This window comes from Canis aureus, chromosome 31, assembly GCF_053574225.1.
Source record: "Canis aureus isolate CA01 chromosome 31, VMU_Caureus_v.1.0, whole genome shotgun sequence".
Lineage (NCBI taxonomy): Eukaryota > Metazoa > Chordata > Mammalia > Carnivora > Canidae > Canis > Canis aureus.
The window spans coordinates 17117976-17138181 of record NC_135641.1 but is presented as its reverse complement, the minus strand read 5'-3'; the positions used below and the strand labels follow the sequence as shown (position 1 = coordinate 17138181).

The window sequence follows — 20206 nt, the reverse complement described above, 5'->3', positions numbered from 1 at the left end:
CCATTCTAATTCTTATGCATTTGTAAGTTATTTGATCTTTTTGCCCTAGAGAGCCTATAGTCTCATACCTTTTAAAAGATATACTTCAGATCTGATTGTTCTAATTTTCCTGGATACCTGGTATGCCTTTTCAATATGTAGATTCAGGTCTTCACTTACTTTTGGACATTTTTCTTGGGTTATAGTTCCAAATATTAGTTCTATTTGAACTAATTTGTTTTGTTTTTTGTCTTCAGGGACTCTAATTTTATATAAGGTATTCCTTCTTTACCTGTCTCCCATTTCCATTGCTTCCTCTTTAGCCCTTTAAAATTTTTCTTTATATTGTCTTCTTTTTTTAAAAAAATAAATTTATTTTTTATTGGTGTTCTACTTGCCAACATATAGAATAACACCCAGTGCTCATCCCATCAAGTGCTCCCCTCAGTGCCTGTCACCGAGTCACCCCCTACCCCCCACCCACCTCCCCTTCCACCACCCCTAGTTCGTTTCCCAGAGTTAGGAGTCTCTCATGTTCTGTCTCCCTTTCTGATATTTCCCACTCATTTTTTCTCCTTTCCCCTTTATTCCCTGTCACTATTTTTTATATTCCCCAAATGAATGAGACCATATAATGTTTGTCCTTCTCCGATTGACTTATTTTACTCAGCATAATACCCTCCAGTTCCATCCACTTCGAAGCAAATGGTGGATATTTGTCGTTTCTAATGGCTGAGTAATATTCCATTGTATACATAGACCACATCTTCTTTATCCATTCATCTTTCGATGGACACCGAGGCTCCTTCCACAGTTTGGCTATTGTGGACATTGCTGCTATAAATATTGGGGTTCAGGTGTCCTGGCGTTTCACTGCATCTGTATCTTTGGGGTAAATCCCCAGCAGTGCAATTGCTGGGTCGTAGGGCAGGTCTATTTTTAACTCTTTGAGGAACCTCCACACAGTTTTCCAGAGTGGCTGCACCAGTTCACATTCCCACCAACAGTGCAGGAGGGTTCCCCTTTCTCCACATCCTCTCCAACATTTGTTGTTTCCTGCCTTGTTAATTTTCCCCATTCTCACTGGTGTGAGGTGGTATCTCATTATGGTTTTGATTTGTATTTCCCTGATGGCAAGTGATGCAGAGCATTTTCTCATGTGCATGTTGGCCATGTCTGTGTCTTCCTTATATTGTCTTATTTTCTTGATTGCCTTTCTGTCTTTCTTCAGTGCCTCTTACTACATTTTTATTTGTGTGTACTCTCCTTTGGCATATATTTACTTCTCATTTTTGATACAACTCTTTTTTTCTTTCCTGAGTTTAATTACCCTACTTTAAATTTCTTATTATTTTGGCTATTTTTCTTTGTAATCTTGGATTCCTGGGTGAAGGTGATTTTTCATATTTCCAAATTCTTGTTTGAATATATTTAATTCAATTTGGAGTTTGTATTAATGGTTTTCTTCAATTTCATGTGTTTTTGGGGGGATGGTGTTCACTTGCTGAGATGTGTTAATTTTTTGGTAATAACTTTCTAGAGAATTGATTAGTTTTCATCTTTCCATTATGTGGATTTTTGGGTGGTTAATCAATAGCAATCTCTTTTATAACTGTAGCAAAGTTCACTTCTTCATTTTTTGTTTTTTTTGGTGGTTTATATGCCCTCCAATTTTTTGCTCTTTTTTGTCTTATAGGATGCTAGTTTTCTTTTTTACCCCTTCACCTCTCAGTTGCCAAAAGGTGCCAGATCTCTCTTCCTTTTTGTCTCTTTCTCTTCCAGAAGCCACTTTTACATTTGTGATCAATTGTACATTTAAGCCCCTGTGCAGCAGTCAGTGCTCTGTTCCACCAGATCATGTTTTAGGATTCACAAACTTCGGGTGGGTTTATTTTTCCTGGTTGTGGCTTCAAAGCATTTTTAGGCCTGCTGTTAGCTCCCTCTTCTCTTTCCTGCAGTTTTTGTCAGACTGCTCTTGCTTCCTGTGAATGCTTGTGGCAGGAGCATGAGCCATGGCTTATTGGGATTTGGTGTTTTTCCCTTTTTTTAACTTTTAGTTATTTTGAAGTCTGGGCATTCTGTAACTTCTACTTATGTGGAGGGCATGGCTTCTGTGCATTTTATTCCATTACTACTTTTGCACTTTTCTACATACATGTTTTCTTATTTAATATGTAGTGGTTTTCATGTTTTTAACTCCCATATTAAAAATGATTCTTACAGAAATAATTTTGCAACTTGTTCTTTTCATTCAGCATTTTGTTACAAGAATCATTCATGGTGCCATGCATGGTCCTAGAATGTTTCTTTTTTACCACTGCATAGTGCTCCATTCTATGAATAGGCTATACTTTATGCATTATCCTATACATGGACACTTAAATTATTTTTAAAAAAGATTTATTTATTTTAGAGAGAGAGAGTGTGCAAGCAGGGGAAGGGGCAAAGGGAAACAGTGAGTGAGAGAGAAGCACTCCTCACTGAGCATGGAGCCTGATGAGGGGCCTGATCCCTTGAACCTGAGATCATGACCTGAGCTAACATCAAGAGTCAGATGCTCAACCAACTGAGTCACTCAGGTACCCTGACACCTCAATTATTTTTACTTTTCAGTGTGTCCCTCCTGGGAACCTTCTTATAGATATCTCCTTAAATGTGTGTTTCTGTTTGGTGATACCTAGAAGTATAGTTCCTAGGTCATAATGTATCTAGCTAGACTCTTCTTTTTTTTTTTATAATAAATTTATTTTTTATTGGTGTTCACTTTGCCAACATACGGAATAACACCCAGTGCTCATCCCCTCAAGTGCCCCCCTCAGTGCCCATACCCATTCACCCCCACCCCCCGCCCTCCTCCCCTTCCACCACCCCTAGTTCATTTCCCAGAGTTAGGAGTCTCTCATGTTCTGTCTCCCTTTCTTGGTGTGAGGTGGTATCTCATTGTGGTTTTGATTTGTATTTCCCTGATGGCAAGTGATGCAGAGCATTTTCTCATGTGCATGTTGGCCATGTCTATGTCTTCCTCTGTGAGATTTCTGTTCATGTCTTTTGCCCATTTCATGATTGGATTGTTTGTTTCTTTGGTGTTGAGTTTAATAAGTTCTTTATAGATCTTGGAAACTAGCCCTTTATCTGATATGTCATTTGCAAAAATCTTCTCCCATTCTGTAGGTTGTCTTTTAGTTTTGTTGACTATATCCTTTGCGGTGCAAAAGCTTCTTATCTTGATGAAGTCCCAATAGTTCATTTTTGCTTTTGTTTCTTTTGCCTTCGTGGATGTATCTTGCAAGAAGTTACTGTGGCTGAGTTCAAAAAGGGTGTTGCCTGTGTTCTCTTCTAGGATTTTGATGGAATCTTGTCTCACATTTAGATCTTTCATCCATTTTGAGTTTATCTTTGTGTAGCTAGCCTCTTCTTTTGAACTCCTTATTCTAGGCTTCCGTAATGCCCCACTCCCCACTTGTCTTTTTTTTTTTTTTTTTTTTGATAGGCATTCTCATTTTTCTGGATCCTCATTTTCTGTATTATATTGTCCTAGGGCTGTATCCTTGGCTGTCTTCTATCTACCCAGCTCTAGCTTTGATCTACTCTGATTTATCCCCCCATGCTAATCCCCAGTTGATCTTTATCAAACCCAATCCAGTCATGTAACTACTTTGCTTAAAGTCGTTCAGAGGCTCCTTTCTGCCTCTAAAGTCCAAGATCTGTTTCATCATCAAGCTTCCTATGTATCTCAACTCCTACTCTTCCCCAAAGGATCCAGATACTATCCCTCCTTGTGGCTCCTCAACACTGTTTGCTGGGCTTTTGATTATAGTATTTTTCTCTGTTCACAATTTTCTTTCCCTTTGCTCTTTACCTGCCTGGTAAACTTTTGCTCATTTTAAAAGATGACTTGATTTTCCCCTTTTCAGGGAAGCTTTTTCTGATACATTTAGACAGAAGTATGAAATTCCTTCTTTCTGTTCTCCTGGAAGTTTATTCATTATCCCCATTATAGTACTTGGTTCATTTACCCAACAAATCTGATTGCCCATGCTATGCTAGTAAGTGTTCTAGACATTGGGGATAGAAGAGTAAACAAGACAGATCCTTATTTTAAAGAAGTTTACATTCCAGAGACTGTAAGAGAAAAAAAAAACAAGTAAACAGTATCATGTTAGATCATTCTAAGTGGCACTAAGATAAACTAGACTTGCAGTGTGATGGAGAATGTGTTGTGCAGAGTAGGGGAGAATGGCAAGACACTTCAGATTCAGTAAGATGCCATTTGAGTTAAGAACTGAAAGGTAAGAAGGAGCCACCCATGCAAAGATCTGAGAGAAGAACAGTCTAGGCAAAAAGGAAGACCTGGAGCTAGAATGAGTTTTCTCATAGTTCTAGAGGCCTAAAGTCTAAGATCAGAGTAATAGCATGATGGGTTCTGGTGAGGTCCTCTTCCATGTTATAGATAGCCAACTTCTCCTTGGATCCTCACATGGCAGAATGAGGGAGAGGGAGCTCTTGGGCTTCTTTTTATAAGGGCAGTGGTTACCCACATGACCTAATCACCTCCCAGAGGCTCTGCCTCCCGATACCATCACATTGGGATTAGATGTCCACACATGAATTTTGGTGGGACACAATGATTCATTCTATAACAGAGATAGATAGTTTGGGAGCTACTAACTTGTCAAATATATTTTAAATTATATTTTACCAGACATGGTAAAATAACATAGACGGAGAAGAGGGCCAAGGGTGGAGCTTTGGATGTTGCAGTGTTTAGAGAATGAGAATTGGGGGAACAAGAAGGCATCCTAGGAGACAACAGAAGGGAGTATCAATGGTGTCATGCCTAGAATTAGAATATAGTGAAGCCACAGATGTGAGGCTGGAGGTCAGCAGGACCATGGCAAGAGCACCTTTAGGGCATTCCAGTGGTCAGAAGGTAGAACTATTCCCCTTACTCTAATTAACAGCTTACATATCTTTCTTCTCTTCTTGGCATGTGCTAGTCCTTTTTATTTCTGGGGTTTAGCATATCATAGATGGTACTGAATGTTTGCCTATAGGTTTAAAGTTTACAGTGCAGTCTGAAGAAGGACATATTGTTTCACCCTCATTTAGAATGCTTTCAGACCACTCACCCTTCCCACAAGTTTGTCATTTCAAGGAGTATAATCATGTGAATAACTGCTTAAACAAAATATACTGAGAAAGGCAAATGCATTTTAATAGAGGTTCACAGTGCCTCCTGAGGCCATCCTGAAGTAGTCAGAGGGTCTTGCTTTGGTGTTCAGGAGGCCTGCATCAAACTCTGGCTCCACTATTTAGCCCAGTTAAAGGAACGTGCCAGAGCAAGTCCTCCACAGTTTCTGGATTGCAGTTCCTCAGCTGTCATATGTGGATAATATTAACAAATTCCTCTTACAGAAATTTTTGTGAGCAGCAAATGAGCTAATGCACACAAGAGTCCTTTGCAAGTAAAAAAGATACTCTGTAAGTGCTATTTTTGTAAAAATAATTGGATTATCCATTTCATTACTGACTTATAAAATAGATTAGATCACAGTGTAATAAGATTCGTATTTAGGCAGTAGCATATGAATGGCAACAAGTTGGGGGAGGAAATAGGTCACTGGAAAGTGCGATACTTTTCTAGAAATATATAGGAAATTAATTTCTTTTGGCTTTGTTCCCTTGTCTTTCCCACATAAATCATTCTGTTAGAACCAAGGAGTAGACTCTTACCTTAAGATCTAGTGGGCTGTTTGACCCAGTGTTGCATATATCTGAAAGAACAAAATGCTTGGGGTTTCCACCTCCCCCCCCTTTTTTAGTGAATATATTAATTTGAGTTGACAGATTTTTTTTCATGGTGATTAGTCATTTTATTTTACTTCTAGGGTAAAAATCATGGTAAGAAACTCCGAAATTACTATGCAGCCAACAGTTGTCCTCCTCCTGCCAGAATGAGCAATGTGGTAGAACCTGTGGCTCCTCCAGCTGTTCCTGTTGCTCCGCAGGTGAGGCACATGTGTCGGGGTGGGAGGTGTCCTCTGCACACAGGGTCACAGGTGAAATTTGTCATCCATGGCCTGTCAAGATGCAGTTGGGCAAATACTCCTGAAAGGTTCTTCTTGGCACTTCTAATGCCTCGAACTGTGGTGCTGGATGTAAAGCATGCCAACATCCATGACCTTGAGATTTCTCATTGGCTTTGGTTGTGATGCATGAAATAAAGAAAGAAAAATTGTCACTTGTACCTTTCTCTATGCATTTCTCAGAATTCTGGGTCAAAGGACCCTGAATGTCTAGGCTGTACCCTGAATGACAAGAGAGGTTTTTCAGTATTTATTATCTTTATAGTAGTTAATCCCATTTACTTTATATTTTGCCTTCCAGCAAGGTCAGTTTTTTGAGATTGCCCCTTTCTTACCTCTGTGGAGATTGCCTGTGTAAACTTTTCCTGAACTTTAGTATACTGACACATACTTGAGATCCAAGTTCCTTTCACTGTTTGGTAGATAAAGCAGGTGTTTTAGGCAGATAGTGCTGTACTTTAATAGCCTCTGAAATATGTATTGCATTCCTTAATCTGTCTTTGTCCATAGAACAATACGTGGTCATAAATAATAATAACTCTAATTGAGTACTTACTATGCCAGACACTCTAAGCACTTTTCATGCATTACTTCATTCAGGGCTGGGACTAAGGTGAGGTGAGGATGCACTTGACTGAGGCACAAAATTTAAGAGGGAGCCAAAACACTGAGTAATAAAGATAAATATTTTAATGTAATATTTTAAAAATCCAAATTAATGTGAAAAAATCAGTGGTAAACAAAGTGTCAAAAACTTAAAGACAGGTAAGTATTATTGATTTGCCTCAGGCTGCAGTATTGCTTGTCATGGCACTGTTACTGATCCTGTCTTTATTTAACATTTTGCTATTTTGTTTACAGTGATTTTTTATATTCGGTTTGATTTGTATAAATGTTCCATTAAAATATTATTTATCTTGATTGCTGAGTTTTTTGACGCACCTTTAAATTTCTTGCCCTTGGCAAATGTTTGCCTTGCCTCATTCTAGTCCTGGGTCCTGAACTTCATTTAATGTTTCCAATAAATTAGAGGTATTGACCTTCTTACTGGGAGTGTAATTCATGGGCCGGCAGCATTTGTCTCACTTGGAAGCTTATTAGAAGCTCAGATAAACTAAGTAACTTGTCCATGGTGTTATGCATCTTGTGAAGTGGTGGAACAAGAATTTCTTTCAACCTTGGACCTCTACTCCTAGCTGCCGTGGTATAATTTTACTTTTCTGAATGTCAGTTTTCCAGTATTTAAAACGTGAATGGCAATATCTGTTCCTCCAACCTCATGAATTTGTGGGGTAAATGAGAAAAGATAAAAACAGAATCAGAGAATAGGAAAATACCTACACAGATTTTCAGGCTGAGCAGTTTTCAGGGCCGATTCTTGAAGGCTGCTCTGGACAGGACAGCCACTCCCCACTTGGGATTGTTTTCAGCTGGCTTCCCCTCCCTGAGCAAACAGCCATAACCTTCTTTCATAGCGTAGCCCTTTGTGATTTTTGGAGACTGCTTTTCTGTCCCCCTAGAAAAATCTGCCTATCCAGGTGAAAACAGTGCTGTTTCTTCAACTGGCCCTGATAGGATATGCTTCCAGTCTCTTTATTATGTATTTTATTCTCCTCTAGCTAAAATCTAGTATGTCTATTTTTGTTAACCCAACAGTATGTGGTAGGTTTCTCTGAACTTGTTTCTCAGCCTGAATACAGTTGCCTGAATCTGCTAGTTATTTTTCCCTAGATATGTTATATCTGTAGCTAATTTGTAGACTTTTTGGGGAACAGAGGCTCATTTGTAAATATATGTCTGCATATCTTTTCTGCATTTGGTAGCAAGTCCTATAAACAGTAAATATTTATTGATGGATTCTGGAAGGACTTTACCTTTCTGGTCATGTGATTTTCGGCTTTCCCTTTACCTCCCTGTATCTTCTATGCATTTTTAAAAAAATGTCTCCATGGAGATAGAAACAAGCCAAACAAGCCATTGGAGATACCAAATAACCGGTTTGGTACATAGGTGATCATAATACAAAACTGTGATGGGGGCTCCTAGCCTTTTTTCCTTTTTCTCTTTGTTGTTGTTTTTCTGGAATGAAGTACATCCTTTCCGTATAAAGTTGAGTGCTTGCAGTCTTATCATAACTTTTGCTTATTTTTCAACTCTTAGAAGAAACTTTGAAGGGGAAGAGGGAATAAGCTCCACCTTTTTTTTTTTTTTTTTTTTTTTAACTTTGTCTCTTGTGTCTTTGATGTCAGATGGGTTCCTTTAAGCCAGGAGGCAGAGTGATCCTGGCCACAGAGAACGATTACTGTAAGCTCTGTGACGCCTCCTTTAGTTCTCCGGCTGTGGCTCAGGCTCACTATCAAGGGAAGAATCATGCCAAGAGGCTGCGGCTGGCGGAAGCTCAGAGTAACTCATTCTCGTAGGTATTGCCATTTTCTCTCAGGCCAAAGTGTTGTGTAAGACTGACTATCTTTAGAGAAAAAGAGTTGAAAGAAATCCTTGTTTAGAAGTCTCACGCTTTTAAAATTTCTTTTCTCCAGGGAAGCCTCAGAGGCTGGTCAGCGGCGGACCCGGAAAGAAGGGAATGAGTATAAGATGATGCCTAATAGGAGGAATAATATGTATACAGTACAGAATAATTCAGGTATCTTGTGGATTTTCCATGTACCTTGACTACATTCTGCAAGTGGTCTTCTTTATTTTTATTTCCTTTAATGGTAACAGCCCTGAGAATTTGAGTTTAGTTCATCAGTCTGATCAATTTGTCTAGTGGCTTTTCAAGCTGGTGTTTATTTCAGGTCATATTTATTTATTTATTTTTGGTTTAGTATATTGTTTATTTTGATTTTAAATTAGAGTTTATGTTTTAAGGTCTCTGCTCATGGTCCCTTTATACAGTTTCTGGTGTTTGCCAGCCGAGAAATGTAAAATGCATTATAAATATGGGTTATTTGGGTTTAAAGTTGTACCATGTTAAATCTTCAATTTTTGGGGAAAATAAAAAAGATTAAGCAGTAGATTTTAACTGGGGTAGTAAATCAGAATCACTGGGGGAGTTTTTATAAAATACACATGCCTGACCTGTGGCTTAAAGGTTTTCAGTCAGTAAATTTGGAGTGGGACCCAGACATACATGTTTTGAAAATGCTTCCTCAGTGATTCTGATATACACCTTTAGTTGAGAAGTGCTCCTTTAGAGGAGTGTTTTCTGTATTTTCTGACTCTGAATAGTCCTTCATCCTCCTCCTATCACAGCCTCCAATGCACACATATACCAGCAGAGGTAATTCATGTGAATTGTAAGTCAAATGAAAAACAAAAAAAGTTGGGACACCCGGGTGGCTCAGTGGTTGAGCATCTGCCTTTGGCTCAGGGCTTGATCCTGGAGTCCTGGGATTGAGTTCCACTTTGAGCTCCCTGCGAGGGGCCAGCTTCTCCCTCTGCCTGTGTCTCTGCCTCTCTCTCTGTGTCTCATGAATAAATAAAAAACAAAACAAACCTCCAAAATAAAACCAAAAAAAGTTAATTGGACAGGCAAGAGAAACTTAGAAAAAAGGGACATATATAGAAAACATAATGTGATATGATTAATAAAAGTTGGACAATAGGGATGCCTGGGTGGCTCAGTGGTTGAGTGTCTGGCTTTGACTCAGGTTATGATCCTGGGGTACTGGGATCGAGTCCCTATTATTAGGCTCCCTGCAGGGAGCCTCCTTCTCCGTCTGCCTATATCTCTGCCTTTCTCTCTGTGTCTCTCAAGAATAAATAAATAAAATCTTAAAAAAAAAGAGTTGAAACATGTATCAGTGATTATAGTAAGTGTGAATTTACTGAAGTCCCAGATAAGACAAAGATTATAAGATTTGCTTAAAAAATTCAGCTGAGATGTATTGAGCACTGGGTGTTACAGAAATCTGATGAATCACTGAACTCTATCTCTGAAACTAATAATGCTCCATATGTTAATTAATTGAATTTAAATTTTAAAAATGAAAAAAATAAAAAAAATTCAGCTAAAATGAAGGAAGCTGAGATAGCCGTATTAATATTAGATAAAACAAACTTTAGGACAGAGGGCAATTTAGACTACGTTTTCTAGCCAGAATACAATTAAATGAGAGGTCAATAACAAAAAGGATATTTTTAAAAAACCCTACAAAATTTCCATTTGTTTGGAAATTTTAAAACACTTGTAACTCCTGGATTAAAGAAGAATCATGCTGAAAATTAAAAATTCCTAAAATCAAGCAGTAATAAGAATATATTAAACTTTGTAGGATACAGTGAAAATAATATTTTGAGAAAAGTCTTATTTAGTATAATAGAAAAGCAAAAATTAATAAGCAATGGTCCAACTTAAGAAGTCTATTATATAACTGCATATTTACCCAAAGAAAACCAAAATACTGTCTTTAAAAGATACATGCACTCCTGTGTTTATTGCAGTGTTACTTACAATAGCCAAGATATGGAAGCACCCAAGTATCCATTGATAAATGAATGGATAAAGGTGTGGTGCGTGCATGCGCGCATACACACACACACACACACACACACACACACACACACATGCACGCTATGGAATATTACTCCAGTCATGAAAATGAATGAGATCTTCCTATTTGCAACAACATGGATAGACCTAGAGGGTATTATGCTAAGTAAATACAGAAAACAAGTGGTTGTTAGGGAAGAGGGGGTGGGTTGGGCAAAGTGGTCAAGGCGAGTGGGAGATACAGGCTTCTAGTTATGGAGCAAAGAAATCAGGGTATAAAAGATAGAGCACAGTGAATATAGTCAGTGGTATTGTAATAGTGTTGTATGGTGACAGATGGGCTACATTTGTGATGAGCACAGCATAATGTATAGAGATGTGCGGTCACTGTTGTACACCTGAAACTAATGTAACATTGTGTGTCAGCTATACTTCAATAGAAACAAACAAAACTCCTTAAACCTAAAAACCTAATTTGGTTTACCTATAAAAATGCCACAATGAGTATTTTGAAGGCTTAAGGAGAATTTATTCAAGTAATTATAGATTAGCTTTTTTTTTTTAATGCACCAGTCCAGTAAATTCAATTTAACATAGTTAAAAAAAGAAGTCAGTTATGTAAAAAAAAAAAAATTGCTAATTCTACCATTTTTGTATATGTCATTCTCATCTCTCTGTATATTAGAATATAGAAATAGATTCTAATATAGAAATATAGACAATAGAAATATGATTATATTTTGTGATATTCTTATTTTACTTAATAGCATATTATAACCACATTTTCATGTAATCAAAGAAAATCAGGGTTTTCATTACTTATAGTGACTGCATGGTTTTCCATTCCATTCATTACCATAATTTTTCAAATCATGTATTTGATCTCTCCTTTTCTCACATCCTCTCTTAAAAACTTGTATGCACACTGATGAAATAATATCCTTGTTGATAAGTCTCCATGGAAGAATTCTGTTTTCTTAGGATAATTCTTAGAAGTAGAATTTTTGGGTTAAAGAGTTAGCATAATTATAAAACTTTTCATATAATGTCTGGAAGTTAAACAATTAAAAAATTTTTATTTACTTTTAAGAGACACTGTCATTTAGAGCTTGGGTTTTGCTCTACAGTAACCTTTCTGATAATAGTTGGAGTAATCATTTTAGCTTTTTAGATTGAACCTATATAAAATTGTAGTTTAAAAATATTACTTTTGCTTTCATTTAAAGCTGAGAATCAATGAATTCTATAATTTGATGTTAGCATGACAAATCACAGTGATAATCAGACTATTGTCATTTATTTAGTGAATATTTTGAAGGGAATACATTATTTTTATCTCTTGCTCTAGCAGGTCCTTACTTCAATCCCCGCTCTCGGCAGAGAATCCCACGAGATCTGGCCATGTGTGTTACTCCAAGTGGCCAGTTTTACTGCTCCATGTGTAATGTTGGGGCCGGTGAAGAGATGGAGTTCCGACAGCATTTAGAGAGCAAGCAACATAAAAGCAAGGTGTCTGAACAGCGGTACAGAAATGAGATGGAGAATCTGGGATATGTATAGTGGTATTTGTATTCAGATAGAGCAGCTTTTCCTGCCTGTTGTTTGCCTTCTGTCAACAAGCCCTGCTTTTGTGGTCCTTTTGATATGAGTACATTCCTCTGCTTAATGTCAATACTTGTAACCTGCAGTGGTACCATGAGATGTCAAAACTGGGGAAGGAAAAGAATGTGCTTCTTAGGTCATGATGCGTTTTCAGGTCAGTTGTGTTGAGCTACTTAGAGTATGTGACCTACCTACCCCATGAGAAATAACTTTGTATCTTGACCAAGATCTGGTCAACTAGTAGCTTGATACTTAGAGCTTTAACTATTTAAAAAATTTCACCTTCCTTTGCAATTTTAATTTTATGTACTATTAAGAATTTTATTGAGTTCTTACTTCAGATAACGGTAAAAACAGGTAAGCAGAGATTTTGGTTTCCCAAGGTTTGGCTTCCCAAGAAACCACCTCAACGCAATGCCTTGCCAGTAGGATATACTATTATAAAACTATTCGGGTCTTTCCCAGGACATGTTTTCCCCTTGTCTTCCCATTACTGATTGAAATGCAGATTTTCTTGGATTCATACACTTCCAGTGTGCTTATAGACTTCCAAACAGTGAAATTTCATTTCCAGTTGTGGATTTTACATGTTTCAATGCCACCTTCTTCCTTCCTCCCCTTACCCCCACCCTGCCCCAGTTGAATTAGCTTGTTTAATAAGCTCATTTTCATGTCCCAACTATGTTATGGGCTTTCCAAGACCCCTTTTCCAATATCCAATGAGTTTAAGATAGATATGCTATTTTTTTACAATCTATTTTTCAGATGGCTTTGGGAAATGTAAAGATGTATTTGATTTTTCAGTTTAGAGTTATTCATTGATAATAACATACTTGTATGATGGTCTTGATCACACGTTTAGATCTCTTGATATTCGTTTTGGCAGACTTTTTCGATAAACTGATCCTTAGGTTTTACTTATATTCTTTCCTGTCTTGCCAGTTTGTTGTCTGTCCTGAAAAATACTATTACTATCTTACTGTTTCATAGATAGAGAGGAGTTAGAAAAAAAGTTGATCAAATTTTAGTATCATCATTTTCAGTAGTAAAATACATGAACTTTGGTTTCCTTCTTTATAATGCAGCTTCCTTAAAGGCCATAGAAATACATTATGGATTACTTCGGTATCTGATAATTATAACAGTATTATTATTATTATTATTATTATTATTTTGTTTTTAAAATAAGAAGCTCTAGTGTATGGCTAGGTAAACTAGTTGAGTACCCTATGAACTTTCATTAGTTGTATTTTATCTACTTACTATATTTACATGGATAAGACTGGTGCTCATCCATACTTTCTTTGAAAGGCCACCTTCACCAGGATGTTTATTATGAGCAGTATCTTGGCACTATAGTCAATTCACATTTGATTGCTTATATTACTAATTAAAAATAAAACTCCTATTTTTCCTTTGAGAATTCTATAGGCAACGAGATAAGGAGAAGGAAATTATAATCATCATTCCTTTCCTTTAATACTTCTGAACAATTTTTTGGCAATCTAGACCCATATTTAAAATTCAGTTTTGGGATTAACTTCTGGTAAAATATCAAGTTGCTCTTCTGTTGAAGTGATTTTTGAAAAATAGAATTGTTTAGTCAATTTTTTTTCCTCTTGGAAACTGGAGAATGAAATAACATTATTGAGATTCTATCTAGACCTGTGACTCTAAATATAATAATCCTTTTATACAACTGATTAGGGCAATTTAGAGCTTATTTTATTGGTCAGTAGGTTACTCATTTTGCTGCTACATATAATTTTTGGTAGATTTTAATATTACAGTGCTGGCCACTTGGTTCTATAATTATTTAAAAATCTTATTTTTCCCCCTTTCTCTGTATGTCTGTGTGTGTGTGTGTGTGTGTGTGTAGTACACACACACATGGGTATTTGTGTATGTATGTACTTATATACATATATGCACTCACACATATATATATATTCATGTGATACCGTAGAGAAGATTTCATTGGATCCTTATTTCAGGTAATAGTAAAAGGTTATGGATAAGAATTTACAGTTTGTAAAAGTGGCATTTATCCACCCACTTTCAGTTTTTCCTTGGCATATAAAATTAAAGGAAGGATTTCCCCCACTCTCCCCACTTAACAATTTCATTACCTATATATAAAAAGTAGTGGACTTAAAGGCCTTGGTGTTTTTCTTGGCCTTGCATATTCAGGTTTCCAGTCTCCCAGTGCCCTTAAAGGATGTTATGAATGCATAAATGCATTTTCTTTAAAGAAAAAAGTTAGATTTATAGTGTTATTTCTTACTTGTATTTCTTTGCACTAAAAAAGAGCTATGTGTTTGTTTTATATGACACTTTAGATACCATATTGCCTACAATAACTCGGTTTGCTCCTTAATTTCCAAACTGTAAGAAGTTGATAACATCCATGATCATTTATGGAGGTTACATACACACCTCCCTTACCCCCTGCCCAATCACCAATCTCTATGACAGTTCTTTTGGGCTTGTTACCTTGCAATATTCTCTTGTGTTCCATAGGTAAATCAAAGGGTGACAGAGGTTGTCAGAAAGGAAATACCTAAATAAATACATCTCTGCATGGTACAATTTCTCATGTTCATGCATTCCTTATAGACAGTATTTTTTTTTTTATCCCTGTCAAAGAAGGCCGTTGTTGCTACCATAGTCAGTGATACATGATCTCTGTTGGTTTCCTTTTGTGAAGTCCAGTCTTGCTTTGTAATGTGCTCTAGAATCTGCACCCTGTGCTGCCCAGGAGTCACGTTAGTATCTTTTTATATGCTGTATACAAGGACCGACAGAGACCTAAACAATGGAAGACCTTTAGTCAAGCCAGTAGATTTCAGTAATCGTCTGTGAGAACTCACAGCATCAAAGTCTCTTTTCTCTGTGAATATCTTTGTGTAACTTGTCATTCTAAGTCAATGTTAGAAGGTAACAATTAGAAACTCTTTTTAAGATATTGAGGGCAAGAAGTTGTAAAGGAAAAATTCTGTGTTCCAATTAAAAGGTGGGATTGCATATGCCTTTGAAGTGTTTTTTTCAAAAAGTAAGCTACAAACCTGAGTGTGCAGTGTTAATCCCCTTGACTCCACACTGAACAGAAGACACTTTGTTGGTCTTGTCTTTGTATATCATGTACTGCAACTTGTAAATATGTGCATGTTTTTATTACATGTGTATGCCTGTCTCTTATTGCACTGAATTCTGCAAGATGAATAATATTTTATATCATTCATTTAGAAAAAGTTCCTTATCCAACTCTTCCTCATTATTTTCCCTTCTAATTAGTCATTAAACTTGGAAAACCATTTAGGATTTTTTGAAACTCTGAGATTGAGTGAAGAATCATGGCTGTCTGAGATCATTCTTACATTCCTCTGACTTACACAGCTGAAGGGAAGCATTAGATCTTCCTTCCACCTTATTTTACAGAACTGAGATGCTTGTTTATAGCTACCTATCTACATTTTCAATGAGGGTAATAGAAATATATATTTCATGTTTATATATAAACATATATAAACATATATTTGGTTAAACCTTCCTCTGTAGATAGATTCTAAGGATTAGCAATGGGATTGATGATTCCTTTATTCCGGAATTGGCTGGGACCATGAGCAACTGCAGTTTGTGGACTATCCAGTGACCTGTGTAAAATGAATCTTACCGTGTCAGGGGAGATAGGTAACTGTTAGGCATTGTATCCTCTACAGAGAGGCCTAGGGATGGTGTATTCGGAACTTACTTGGTCTCCTGATTATTGAAATGTAGGCTGAAAGTGCTCCCTAAAGAGTTTGGTGAGGTGTATATAGGACATTAGAGATTCTTTAGAAATAGTAATATTTTGTCAGTATAGGCAAAAGTTTAATGCAGGCTTTTGAACAAATGCTTAAAAAATATTCCACCTGACCAACTATTTTTTTTTTTTTTACCAGCCAAATTATTGTTCAGGAGTTTCATACATAATAGTATTTTGTTGTTGCTTTTGTTTTTGTTTTTCTTGGTTTGTGTTTTTCTTGGCTTTATCATTGTAAGCTGTTACTATCAATCTAGCGGAATGGACAAATAGCTGTGTAAATAGCTTCTCATATGATGTTTCTACTGATAGCTGTTTGACTTTTTCTTCCCATTATGAATGGGAGGATCATTTGTAAATTCCCTTTATGGGTAGCTACCAAAAAAAAAAAAAAAATACTGGCCTGACATGTGACCCTGTCTCCGTTAAGCCCAGAATATGAGTGCCTTTAGCAAGTTTTAGCATTTCGCAGAGAGAAGAGATGATAGAATTATTGCCATTAATCACAATTTGTAAAACAGAAGCTTGGAATAGCAAAGGTCTGTGTGAATTCTGTGTTCTACATCTTTTTTGTTTAATGCAATTTCAGTTTCATACTGAATAAAATTGTTAACATTATTGATCAGGAACTGTACACCCTGAAAATAAATCCAGTTATCCCAGGCTGGCAATAGTCATAGATTATTTTTCACCTTGATCTGTGTTGCATTTTTATTTAGTGAAGAGTGGTATGATGGACTGGGAAGGGCTTGACACTGAGGTTTGGAAAAACTTTATTCCAGTGGTCTTTTCCAAACGTGTCTACTCTGTAGAGAGAATTATTTACTTGCAAATGTAGTGTGTGAAGAAGAGACTGTCTTGTCCACAATACTTACTAATTGTGTTGTTCATCTCTCTGTTAAAGAAGGGATCTTCACAAATTGGATTTGAGGCCATAAGCAAAAATTCCCACTGCAATTAATTTAAAATTCTAAATTGCCTGAGTCTTTTAAACATGGCTAAATTAATTTTATTTATGGAAAATTTTAAACATACATTGGAGTTGAAAAGATTTTACCAGTGAATTCTACTATCAACACTGTACTAGGCTTGTATTACCACATATCCATCCATCAGTCCTTGGAGTATTTTAAAATACATACTTCAGTGTAAATTTCAGACAATACATTTCCCTTAAACACTTCAACATAGGTGTCATTAACCAGAATTTATTATTTGCTTAAATATTACTATCTTTTAAAAAGCAGTGTATAAAGTTGATAACTGGAACCAAATAACATACAGTTTTTTCTCTTGTGGACTTTAAAAGCCTTCTGATTTCTGTTTTTATATGTGCTTAGCAAGTGAAGGAAGACCGCTCCATTCCAACCTCAAGTTTTCTGATGTTGGTCATTTTAAAGCTTAGTTGTCATACCTTTTTAAAATTCCATAAAAATTTTTTCTTTATCCCACTTTTATGGTGTATTTTTGCTGAACTATGCAGCTTCTTTAAAAAACTGTAAATTACAGATTGAGGTTTATTAAATGAGCTTATTATACCTCATTCATTCTATTGCTGCTTTTCTCCATGATACCACGTCTCTCATTACTTTCACCTGCTCTACCAGAACGTAGAGGTAGAGTCAAATGCATAGGTGATTAGCTATTTTAAACAACTTGAGAAGAACAGATTTTGTAGTTTTGAAAGTTGAAACTATTAAGTTATCTAAAGCCTTTGAATTCCTGAGAAGTGTCATTGCCCATCCTTCCTCTAGCCATAATTAGCAGGATCAAAAATGATTGTACTGTACAATGAGTTGTTGAAATTGTGAGCCTTAGTAACCATCCTTAGCTTTACTCTAGTACTGTTTAGGAAAAAGTTTTTTGACATATGCCTTTATTTTTATGCCAATTTTTTTGTGGACAAAATCTGAAGAATTTAAGTGACTTGCTCCAGGTCATGAAGATTCAATGGATAAGTCAGAATTGAAACTTCACTGTTCCTGATTCATATTCTTGTGCTTCTGTGATAAGCATCATGGCTTCCAAGATAACTGAACATTCCTTTGGGGACCGTAAAATGAAAGTATGTATTTTTTACTAATTAGACTAGTTTTTAGGCATTTCACAATTCTTTGATTTTAAAGATTTTTTTCATGGTCATGTTCATGTTCCTCATTAAGCCAGTGTAATTGCTAAAAACCTCATTTCACTGTTTAATACCAACTAATAATGCAGGTTTTATCAGATTTCTTTTTGCATTTAAATAATCTTCATGATTACTCATGACTTTTTCTATGTAAGTGCTTAAGTGACCCCCTCACTAGTGAAAATAAATGTTCTATATCACTAATTCAATGTATATTCTCTACATGATATATTTTTTTAAGGAAAAGTAACCCCATGTGTCAGGATGAGTGATATCCTAGGGCAAAGCACATATAAAGTTTATTTCTAGTCTGCAAATCTGGCATTTACGGGAACAAAACTCTTTTAGAGTGGCTGGTCATTGCCTTCTTTTGGTACTTGAGCACCTTTCTGTGGTTTTGTAAATTGATGTGTCATTTTGTAAGAATTTCATGTTGATTCTGTGTTAATTGATGTTCACCTTGTGGTATCCTCAGCTGATTGTAATAATTTAGTTTGGGTATGGTGTGTCTGCTTTGAAATGCCTTACTAGAGCATGTCAAATTTTGCTCTAAAGCATTCCATGTATCTGCTAGGGCAGTAACTTGCCTCTCTGAGTTGTATGCTCTAGATTCAGAAGCAAAACTGATTTTGCTTTCACCTTTAAGATTGCATTTTAGTGTAGTTATTGTTTTAAATTAGAGAATAAAATCATAAAAAAAACAAGGGAGAACCCTTCATTTAATGGCATGGCAAATTTTTAAAACTGCTTTTGCTATTTCACTAGAAAAAAATCTAGTAAAGGATATAGCTAAAAAACGCCAGCCAGAACTGTATGAAATTGGGGTTGTTTCCTAAAAATTTTTCTAAATGTCATACAGGGGTTTAACATCTGTGTATGCTGTTGGGGCTAAGTGCCAGTCACTAATTTGGAAATCTGTTTGCATTCTGGGGCTGTAAAATGACAAAAGTGTCATGGGATTAAAATCAATCAGCTGTGAATTGTAAAATTGAAATCGCTTTTTTTGGTTTCATTTTCTTCAGCATATTGAATATAGAAATCCAAAAGATATTTAAAATTTACACTGCTTATGTTGATGGCTCATTTTGGCTGTGTATCCTCACTTATGTACTGATTTCTGATAAAAGCTTGACATTATTATAACAGGTATTTTGTGTTCAATTTAATAAAACAGTTTCTGAGTCTTGTCTGCAGATGGTTTGGTTGTGAGTTGGAGATTCTGGGAAAAGGACACACGTCAGCACTAAGGTGTTAACTTTTTTTCTTTTATTCAAATTTTATTTAAATTCAATTAATTAACATACAATGTATTATTAGTTTCAGAGGTAGAGTTCAGTGACTTATCAGTTGTATATAACACCCAGTGCTCGTTACATCACGTGCCCTTCTTCATGCCCATCACCCAGTTACCTTATTCCCCTACCCCCCTCCCCTCCAGCGACCCTCAGTTTGTTTCCTATGATTAAGAATCTTTAATGGGTTGTCTCCCTCTCTGATTTCATCTTGTTTTATTTATTTCCTCCCTTCTTCTATGCTCCTCTGTTTTCTTAAATTCCACATATGGGTGAGATTATACGATAATTGTCTTTCTCTGAAGTGTTATTTTCAATGCTGATGGTGAGTGGCTGTCGTTTTATGAGTCATCTGTCTGCACGTGATCTGCCTTGGACTTCTTGAACTTGTGCAGAGGATTGTCAGCTCTTGGGCATGTGGTAGACTTGACCTCACTGCTCACACTCCTTTTTCCCTACATCACTGGAGTTAGCCTGAGACTGGAATAAGTTCTCAATTTTATTGATATATTTTAAAATTTCTCTTCCCTTCAAATTCTGAGAAACCCTGGGCTTAGCAGGACCATAATCATTGCTTCTGAAAATACCTGTGAAAAGGCATCTACCCATTAATCTTTCGGGTGTTTCACATATAAAAATACTTTTATCATTAGCTTATACTACAATATATTATTGGGGTAGGGTCATTTAAGTCTTCTGGTTTACTCTGTGCAATGTGCTTTTGAATTAAATGCTCATTTTAAAAAGTAGATTATAGGCCTGGAAGGTGCTGGCTATGGTTTGTTGAATCAGATGCACAACACATACACTTACTGTCATGGGAAA

The 20206-nt window shown here is 36.3% G+C and overlaps 1 protein-coding gene across 7 annotated transcripts in view; it reads left to right on the top strand.

Moving 5' to 3' along the window:
• Positions 1-19282, top strand: part of ZMAT3 (zinc finger matrin-type 3) — a 58340-nt gene extending 39058 nt beyond the window's left edge. For 6 of the 7 annotated variants that reach the window (XM_077879702.1, XM_077879703.1, XM_077879704.1 and 3 more), the window contains 4 exons: positions 5868-5987; positions 8315-8481; positions 8603-8706; positions 11906-19282. In XM_077879702.1, coding sequence (XP_077735828.1) covers positions 5868-5987; positions 8315-8481; positions 8603-8706; positions 11906-12117 — 603 coding nt within the window. In that variant the 3' untranslated portion in view covers positions 12118-19282. The remainder of the gene's footprint in view (positions 1-5867; positions 5988-8314; positions 8482-8602; positions 8707-11905) is intronic. The other variant, XM_077879707.1, reaches the window with a different exon arrangement.
• The last annotated feature ends 924 nt before the right edge of the window (positions 19283-20206 follow it).